At 31.0% G+C, this 10,174-nt stretch overlaps 2 protein-coding genes across 2 annotated transcripts; both read right to left on the bottom strand.

The window, feature by feature from the left end:
- Nucleotides 1-645: 645 nt before the first annotated feature.
- LOC102603949 (SAGA-associated factor 73-like) lies at nt 646-1,719 on the bottom strand. Its single transcript, XM_006347102.2, has 2 exons — nt 1,072-1,719; nt 646-884 (listed from the first exon to the last, which is right to left on the bottom strand). The coding sequence occupies exons 1-2, from the start codon at nt 1,585-1,587 to the stop codon at nt 828-830; spliced, it is 573 nt and encodes a 190-aa protein (XP_006347164.1). The 5' UTR covers nt 1,588-1,719; the 3' UTR covers nt 646-827.
- A 6,138-nt stretch (nt 1,720-7,857) lies between these two features.
- On the bottom strand, nt 7,858-9,662 carry LOC102604287 (cannabidiolic acid synthase-like 2). The gene has a single exon (XM_006347103.2). It carries the CDS (start codon nt 9,627-9,629, stop codon nt 8,013-8,015), a length of 1,617 nt encoding a protein of 538 aa, XP_006347165.1. The 5' UTR covers nt 9,630-9,662; the 3' UTR covers nt 7,858-8,012.
- Between the last annotated feature and the right edge of the window lie 512 nt (nt 9,663-10,174).

The following is a 10,174-nucleotide window of genomic DNA, read 5'->3' on the forward strand; positions in this document are numbered from 1 at the left end:
AAAATGCAGAATTTTTCATCCACTTCACAATTAATAGGGATAAAATAGTAAACTCACTATGTCATTAATTGATTTCTTAATATGTGTGTCAATTCAAAAGTTGACAAGTAATTAGGAACAGAGTGAGTATCTTCTTTTTATCTCCTTGACTTAACGTCCTGCCACTAAAAACACCACTTGTCAAAAACTTGCTTTAATTGGTAATAGCTTGTTTTCGTGGCCATGGATAACTAGGTAAAATATAAGTATCTTGATATAGTCATGGACCACTAGAATAAAGAGTTATGCTTTTCTTGAAGAAAAACAAAAATAAGTGTCCGTTTCAAAATAATAGTATTGTTTGGTTAGATGCTAATTTTTTATAATATGTTAAATTACGTTGAACTGGATTCAATCTTATCTGTAGTTGGTTTTTAACAATGTGGCATTCTTTATTGTATTTGGTGCAAAATATCAGTCTTGCTTGCCATGAGTAAAACCATGAGTTATCAATCATTATCAACTATAATTGAGAGCTGTGTTGTCCTAATCATATTTTTCCCTCATCTTGATTTGCTGCATCTGGTTTTTATATTTTCAAGTAGACAAAAATAAAATAAAAAAGACTCTTTCATGGAAAAAATAAAAGGATTGTCATCTAGAAAATTAGGATAAATATATATTAAAAAATTAGTGTAGGCAGTAAAATCATTATACAGATTTCAAGTAAGAGCAAATGGGAACAAGAAAGACTAGCTAACTCACATGTCATTTACAAGAAGATTTATTCATACATTGATCAGATAACAGAATTAGCTTTTGATCTGTAAATATCCCTTCTTTAATAATTATCTCCATCTCCATGAACTCCTCCTTTCTACCTTCTCTTCAGGTCTTGTAATCCCCTGAAAATACAAAAAGAAAACAGAACACACATTCAGTTTTAGAAAACAATATTGGAATCATGCTAGCGTTACTCTCTCCTGCTTAAAAATAATGTAATTCTTCACTTTTCAACTTTAATTTTAGATTCAAATGTCAAGTATTGAAACAGAGGGAGTAACTAATAACAGAGAGGAATTAAAGACTTACACAATAATGGGATTGAATATTTTCCTCTGTTCTGTTAGGTGAAAATCCAATTACACTTCTTCTGTGAAATCTGCTAGTGGAATCTTCACTACTTGAAGAGCTTGAAGTCAAAGAGGGAGGATTAGGTTGATCTGTAGTTGAAGAAGACAAAGGAACAACTTGATTATCACCATCACTGCTTCCATCATCTTCGTCTTCTTCTTCGTCGTCGTCGTCCTCGTCATCATCTTCTCCTTCTGTATCATCATTATTATGATCATTAAGATCTTGATCTTCGCCATCATTATTATTTCTATGAAAACATTTCTGGCAAACAGAAACAGTGGGACCAAGCTTAGAGCCAGAGCCACTCCATGGGGTAAGTGATTGGCAAGAATTACATAGAAGAATTCTTGAATGCTTAGCCACAAGGAAATTGGCTGTGTGAACTCTGGCATCACAATCCCAACAAAGACTGGCTTGATCTGATTCACAATAAACTCTTGCTATTGAACTGCACAACTCACATTTCTTCATTGTTATTATCACACATATAGAGTCACTAAAAAAAAAAAGATTTTTATAATTTTTCTATCTCAAATTTGGGTCAAGCTTTAGGTCTTTGGAGATTATGATGTTACAAGAAATATAGTAAATGCCTACAAGACTACAATCCACATTTGCCCTTATATAGAAAAAAGGTAAAAAAAAAAACTCACAAGTCACATCACTCCCCCCTCCCCCACAACCCCAGGTCATCAACCACACCCCTTTTCCTTTTTAAAATTTTTGTTAGTGTCTAAAAACTGTCAAATTACTAAAAATAGATCTTATCAGTGTTAATCTAATTCTTGAACCAAGAAAAGATCTAGAGTAGTTAATTTTGTTCTAGTTCTTTGGCATAGGTAAGGATAAAAAGTACTTGCCTTCCCTTCAAACATAATAGTATAAAATACTCCCTCTATTCTATTTTAAATAAGTTAGTTTAACTTGACACGTGTTTTTTTTAAAAAAAAATAGCTTTTGAAACTTGTGGTTTAAAATAAGGGATTGATGTTTGTGTGACTATAAATTATTTGGGTAAAATAAATATTTTAATATTAAATTGTTATTATAGAAATGAGTCATTCTTTTTTAAACTACTAAAAGAAAAATGAGTTATAGAAATTGAAACAAAAGGAGTATATAATTAAAAAAAAAATTAACCTAATGGACCCTCTTGAACAAAAATAGCTTGACCCCTGCACGTCCATTGTAGTTTAAATAAATACGCTTCATGAAATAGCAGAGGACATTGACACCATTCTAGTTTATTTGTTAAAAAAGCTCCTGTTGAAAAACCAATAATTATCTGTTTTGTAATACTAATTAGCAAGTTTTGGTTTATATCTATCTAAAATAAAATGTTAACAAACTATATATACAGAAAAAATAACACATTATCTCTTTTCTAGAACTATTTTCTGCAACCTTATATTTCCTTATTACTATATATTACTCTCCCTTTATTCAATATTAAGTGAATTTGTGAGATAATGTACACCTATTAAGAAAAATATTCAAGGACATAATTTAAATTATATTTTTCACTATTGTGAAATCATAAATATAACTTTGTAAGTAGTTCAATTTATCTCCAGAAAAATATAAAACATTATTAAATAAAAGGATAAAATATGAAAAATATTTCAAACGTCCATCTTGAACATTGAACAATGAAAAACACTTTAAAAATTCAGTTAATATGAAATATAGGGAATAGAAATTGACAAACACCAAATGTCTGAATCCAGATGGCATCATAAACAGTTTTGTTTGCTTGCTTTTTTTTTCGACGAACCAAGATGAGTTAAGCCCCAGCTTAGTGACAGTGATGTAACTTTGGGGGTCCAAATTAAATAATAATGTCGTAGAGTATCGTCAAACGTCCATAAAACGTTAATTTATTTTTTTCCACTCATGAAACGTAATGTACATTATATACTTTTGATGAATTGACGAGTAGATGCTTTGTTATACAGCCACATTAACGTTGGTGAAATTACCACATGGTGTCACACCATTTGTAACACAACCTTTACTATATTAGAATATCGATGATCAATATTCAGTAGCATATCCAATGTAATTCACAAGTTAAGTTTGAGAAGAATAAATTGTAGCTGAGGCTTAGATGATCCAACGTATCTTGTGCGAGGATTTTATTATTCTCGTCCAATATATAAGGAGATTAAGCATCAAATTCATGTAAATCTAAAAAAACAAGGATAACATATAGAAACTATGCCTAGAAACTATACTATGACCTACGCATCTATAGTTGGGGCTAGGGAATGCCGAGGCCCATGCTTTTCTAGAACAACTTTATATCACACAAACAAATAATAATGGCTATCCTCCATACTCAAATGTAAGGTTATTAGGTCCATGCTTTCTTAATCTATGTGCACATTTGTCTACATATATATGTTTTATTAATGTCTCAACATAATTTCAAATGTCCCTGTCATTCTCTACATAATACATGAATATATATGGAATGATATTTTAATGCAATATAATATTTATGGATGGATGTCTCTTGGTGGGGGCATCATCTCAGGAAGGTTTATTCACATTCATGGGGTGTTTAGTATGAAGAAAATATTATTGACTAGAAAATATTTTCCAAAAATTAAGTGATAGACTTATCATCTATTTTTTTTTTTATGTTTAGTAAGTAAATAAATAAATGAAATTATTTTACAAATATTTATATATAATTTAGTTAAACGCTAGAAGATGGGAGAGGGGTCGAGAGTGCTAGGTGTGGGGGCCGGTGCTAACAGTGGGAGTAGGGAATGGGGTGGGGTGGAGGGGTCTAGACAATCATCGTGAAATATCATTTATAAAACTTGTTTTAGTTATCTTCAAAAAATAACCTAATTTTAAAAAAAACATTTTGACCAATTAAATTCAAAACACACACCCTTGCTATATTGACATCAAATCATATTACATTATTATGATTAAATAATAAATCAAGATAAAATACACATTAATTAATTGTAGTTATTTTTATATAATAGAAGTGCATGTAAAAAATATTTAGTACTATAATATTTATCATTAATCAGATATAAATATCGAGTGTAAATAATTACTCCCTCTATCTCAATTTATGTGCCACTTTTCATTTTTCGAGAGTTAAATAGTTTAAGTTTGACCGAAAATTTGTGCATGAAATCTTCAATTTTTTTGAAATAAAATTTATATATTTGTAAACTACGTAAAAAGTACTATAAATCACAATAATTGATAATTGAAAATGTTTCAAAAATCTATGAAAAATTTACGGTAAAAAATAGATTTGTTTGAATTTCGAAATCTGAAAAGTGTCACATAAAATGGGACGGAAGGAGTATTTTCTAATTCAGCTCCATCATCCACTTTTCGTTTTAATAAAATAAAATTATTGTCTTACATGGGGGAAAGGAAAAATGGAGAACTCACACAGTCCAGTGTTAAATAATTTACCTCATAATAGCAGATTTGCTATGAGTGATAAAATATTAAAACTATAGTGATTTCTGAAATCTTCTCTGATAAATACCACCAATTATAAACCTTGGTTTTGAAGCTTGCATTTGCTTTGGTGTGTTGGTTTGAGTATGTATTTGATGTGCCAGCCACCATTTGTCACAAACACACTTAATAAATGGCCCATGAATCAATTAGTAACCATAAGTCATAGCACCAACTTTTGGCCACTTGTCTGAATTAGTGTAGTGTAGGACACTGAGTCATGAAAGATATACTCAAACCAAAAGACCAAACAAACTACAAAAGTATCATATGGTCCATTCAAGTTTTCCCCTCCACACACACTATATATATATGTGTGTAGCACACTTATATTTTCCACCTTCTTTGCTTTACTTCAAAACTCAAAATGTCATCATTTTAAAGCTAGCGTTTGAATATACATTTTATTGAAACTTGAATATTTTTTTTTTGAAGTTTATTGAAAAATAGGTTTGGAATTTGAATTTATCTGTGGATATGCATTTTAATTACTTAAATTTTTATTTAAGTTTTGTCAGAAAGTGAACTTTTACCCAAAAACCCAAAAGATGATTTGAACCAATTTTTGAAACCTGGAAACTTCATGAACAACAGTGTTTTAATTCTTTTTCTGAAAATTTGAAAACTTCACGAACAACAATGTTTTAAGCACTCGGCCTCATGGGCCACAACCCCCATAAGCCAATGGGTGATTTACAAGAATGACTTAAAAATGAATTATCGATTTTGTTATGAATAAAATTTCAAGGTTAATAAGTTTTGTCTCACCGGCAACACTTTTGATCTTGAATGTTTGTCAACGAAACAAGTGGGGAACTCCTTAAGTTTTGAATGGGCTTAGAAATTCTAGCCCAATTTTTACGTTGGGTTGAACCCGTTCTCCAGGCCCAGAAAATCCTTGCGGTTTCTGTTGGTGACGATTAGGGGTGTACAAAACCGAATTGAAAATCGAATCAAATTGCAAATTGAGAAAAAAAATCTGACTAGTGGTTGGTTTGACTTGGTTTGGTATTGGAAAAAAAAACCCAACTATATTTGGGTTGGTCTGGTTTTAACTAAAAAAAATCAACCCGAGACCAAACCAACCCAACATTATATATATAATTTTAAAATTTTATTTTATACATAAAAATATTTACTTTGATATAATTTTTAAATATTTCTTATACTTTTTCATAGTTTTTATCTTTTAATATATTATTTCAAGTTTGAAACTTAGAATTCTAAATGGTTCAATAAAGATTATAGTCCACAAATGTTGATAATTATAATAAAGCTTAAATCAAAATCAAATTAATACTAATGCAAAATGAAAATCAATTCAACACTAAGAATGGCAATAATATTGAATATTTATTCTTTGGTTTACATTGGTTTAGACAATTCAAATACATAATCTAATTTAATTTCCTTTAATATTTAGTCATGTAACTAATACTTATTAAACTTATTTTAGCATGATTTAATACTTTAAAATTATGATAATTTTCATCATGACTTGTTAATTTACAATATTTGTTTTACGTGATTTCATTATTATTATTTTTTTGTTGGATATTTTAGTGTCATTACTCATATCATATTTTGTGTTATTTTCTTAAAAAACACTTTAGATAGTTGTATTTTGGTAGGACTACAGAAATATTTGAAATACAAGTAAATTATATGTTTGCATGAATACTTTACCGGAAATCCGACACAAATGGTTTGGCAAGAAAAGAAGAGAACAGAAGGCCTTAATTTGTTCTTACAGTAATTTGGGCTCAATATTAAATGGGCTGTTCCATAACAAATGTACATATGAGCCCAGCACGTCGTCAGCTTCTAAGAAGCTTCCTGATAGAAACGTGTACAAGTGTGTAAATATTCTATTTTGTAATTACATGTAGATATTAGGTGCACTTATTTTCGGTTAGTTTGTTATAACATAGATCAACTAGGAGGTATCATTGGACAAAGTTATCTGGTACTTTTTTGGAGTGCTAGTGAGAAGTGGGAGGTATCTCGTGGAATTAATCGAGGTGCGTGAGAGCTGACCTGAATATCACTATCATAAAAAAAATCAAGAGGCAGTACAATAAAAATAACTTTTAGCGGCAATAAATAGATACATTAATACAGAGTGCTAAAGTCTTTACCGATATTAGTTAAGTGTCATTAGAATTCAATGTCGCTAAAGCCTTTAGAGACATACAAAGAATGCTAATTGTCGCTAAAAATATATATTTAACGGCAATTGCTAATTAGTTGCCGCTAAAGCTCATTTTTGATGTAGTGAGTTTTCATGTATAGCTAGTGATGATGAAGTTTTTGAGTCAAGCTCAACCTAATTCATTATTTCATTCAATGTTGGCCTTATCTTATATTGTTAATGTTTCAGATGTTCAATTTTGACCGGTGGAGAGTATTGAATCGTCCCATATCCATGAACATTAGGGTTCTTGGTCCTCCTCTTTATACGGTGTTGAATAATTATCCTTTGTGAGTTAGTTCAAAATATCGCTTACAAAGATCTAAACCATTATAAAGGATAAAACAACATCGACTAAACACATTTATTAATGGCAAACCCATTTGTGCATATGTATGTTTGGTTTTAAAATCACACGTGCACGCAAGTTGGTGAAGGGAAAAGCATTTTCTTGGACCAAATAGGTGTGCCAACCCGTCCCCAAGAAGCTTTCAAAATATTAAAAGACTATATAGTTGACATTTACATCTGGCAGTACTTTTCTATAATGGCATGTGTTAAACTTAAAAACAGGTCTGACACATGTTATATTTAGATTAGAATTAATTGAGATCTAATCAGATTTTGCTTATTAATTACCAACAAAAAGAGGCTCAAGTAATTGACTAAAGGAAGAGAAACCAAAAAACGGATGTAGATAGTGTGAAGGCATTAAAAAGTACATTAGACCTTTTGTAAATTTGATAAAGACTTGCTCAATATATACTTTGAAATCTTCGGGCGGTGGGTTAAGTACGTGAATTAAATCAACTCAATATTTTATATAAAAGTTAAAATTTATTAAAATTATACGAAAAACAGCACCAAGTTACAATCTTTATCATGTCAACTTGGTCAAAGTTCACATAATTTGACGTTCCACAAGCAAACGTGACAACTAATTTGTACGAAGGGATTAATGTTTAAACAGAACACCACATTTATTAGTACTGTTTGCTTTGCTATCACTATTTTCCTGAAGATGTAAAAGTAGTTGTATATAAATCATATAATAACTAAGAAAAAAAAAACATTCGACATTTATTTTGCAGTTGGACATACTGATACATTTACTGCATTCGAAAAAGAAGAAGAAGGGATTAATCTTCATAAAACATCAAACAACTTGGATTTTTATTTTCTGCCCTTCCATGGAATCCTGTTTTCTTCAGCTATCAGTGTGATAAGGTGGAATGCTTTGTTCATTTCTGAAGAAATTTTTGGGATCCACTTCACTCTTCACTTTAGCCAATCTCTCAAAGTTGCCCCTAAAATACTTTTCACCCCATATTTTAGCCTTGGAATAACTGTAGTCCTCTGAATTTGTTCCAAAATCAAGATCCCTATAGTTCAGATAAGCACTTCTTGGTGATTTTGCAACATATGGCTCCATTTTCTTGTACAGTTTCCTCATCCATGCTATCTTCTGGCTTGATATACTCTCGCTGTTATCGCCCCAATTCACCAAGTACTGAATATTATACAAATTCCCCTTTCTATGAGGGAATGGAATTTCAGATTCTGATATTTTATCTAATATCCCACCTAATGGCTCCATTATCATCAGAGGTCTTTCTTCTTCCAAAAACAGTCTTTTTACCATTTCCCAACCACTTTCCGGAATTGGAGTCTTCACAAAATCAGAAGTGGCTTTGAAATAATTCTTCTGTGTTGGAATACTCTTTTCTAGCAGAACTTCAAGTGACTCATTTGTTCTCCTGCCATAGAAATACAGGACTGATCCAATCCAGGACGATTCGCGACATTCTTTTTTAATACAAGGCCTGTTACTACAATCCACAACAGGCTCTTGGAAGCAATCTTTTTTCTCCAAATCAAATTCAGGGAATTTTTCTTTGAGCAATGGAATCAACTCATCAACAGGTCCGAGATATAGTGATTGAAAGATTATTTCAACATACTTTTCATTCTCTGTTCCATCATTTTGTATAATTACTCTGATAAGTAATTTATCAGGTAATTGATGCGCGATGTTTTCCCATTTTTTGAGGAGATTTTGATTACCTTGTAACCTCTTGTAAACAGTGAAAACAGTAACCTTGTCAGGAACACGAACAAGTTTGAGTTTCCATGCTAAAATAACACCAAAACTTGCTCCTCCACCTCCTCTTATTGCCCAAAACAAATCTTCTTTCATTTTGTTTTTATTAAGAATTTTTCCATTTACATCTATTACGCGAGCATCTACAACATTATCAGCTGCAAGCCCGAATTTTCTCATCAAAGTACCTATCCCTCCACCACTAATAATCCCTCCAGTGCCAATACTGAAACAAACACCTCCAGGAAAACCATGCACATTACTTTTTTTAGCAATTGCATAGTAAAGTTGGCCGAGGGTCGCCCCTGCTTGAACCCAAACTGTTCCTTCATTTAAATCAATCTTGATTTTGTTAAGATTGCTTAAATCAAGCATAACAAACGGGGATTTAGAGCGAAAAGATATGCCTTCATAGTCATGGCCACCACTTTTTATTTTAATTTGTAAGCCTAATTTTTTTGCACAACGAATAACCGGCTTGATTTGTGATTCTTTTGTAGGGGAAACTATGAAAATGGGATGTGAAGAATTCATCCATCTAGGATTTTTTTGAGCATATTCTAAGATAGATGAATATGTTGGAGATTTTGGGGAGTAGATGTTTTGTGTAACGTTGGTTTTAGAGTATTTAGAAAGACACTGAACAAAATCTTCTTGTTTGGAGTAACATTTTGACAAAAAGAATGAAAAGATTAAAAGAGAGAGAATTTGAAGGTTACCCATAATTTCTTTTTCTTTTGGAATAGAAATTGCTTATGGCTATAACCCTTACAAATGATCCATATTTATAGAATTTATTTGTTATAGGGTTTAAGTCCAGTTATCAAAATTTATTCAGCAGTTTACGAAAGTAAATATTTATTAAATAGCTTGATTTTGACTCTAGGCACATGGAAGTACTCCACAGAATTGAAATCCAAGTTTTCAGCTGACAAGTTTTTTTTTTTTAATATATATTTTAAATTATATATTGTGGGAGGAAATTAGGTCCCAGTTGAATTTTTTTATTACGAGTGATTTTTATATATCTATATATATTATATGAAAGTTGCCATGGTTCCCACGTTAGTTGCCATGGTTCCCATGTGTGTCAATATAAATGTGCTCGAAATTATTACTCGTATATTCACATATTAATGTGCTCGAAATTATTACTCGCATGTTCAAATAAATATTGCAAGAAGCTAATTCCTCCATTTATTTTATTTCACCTTTATATTAAAAAAATCGTTTTATTTTTACTCTTCAATTTCAGCAAGCTAAGATGA

Source organism: Solanum tuberosum, unplaced genomic scaffold, assembly GCF_000226075.1.
Source record: "Solanum tuberosum cultivar DM 1-3 516 R44 unplaced genomic scaffold, SolTub_3.0 scf00083, whole genome shotgun sequence".
NCBI lineage: Eukaryota > Viridiplantae > Streptophyta > Magnoliopsida > Solanales > Solanaceae > Solanum > Solanum tuberosum.

Bases quoted from the DNA above. Each gene is read 5' to 3' on its own strand.
- LOC102604287 (XM_006347103.2), bottom strand. From the start codon at position 9,629: ATGGGTAACCTTCAAATTCTCTCTCTTTTAATCTTTTCATTCTTTTTG.
- LOC102603949 (XM_006347102.2), bottom strand. From the start codon at position 1,587: ATGAAGAAATGTGAGTTGTGCAGTTCAATAGCAAGAGTTTATTGTGAA. The intron at 885-1,071 runs GTAAGTCTTTAA...TTGTATTTTCAG, and splicing joins ATATTCAATCCCATTATTGT to GGGATTACAAGACCTGAAGA.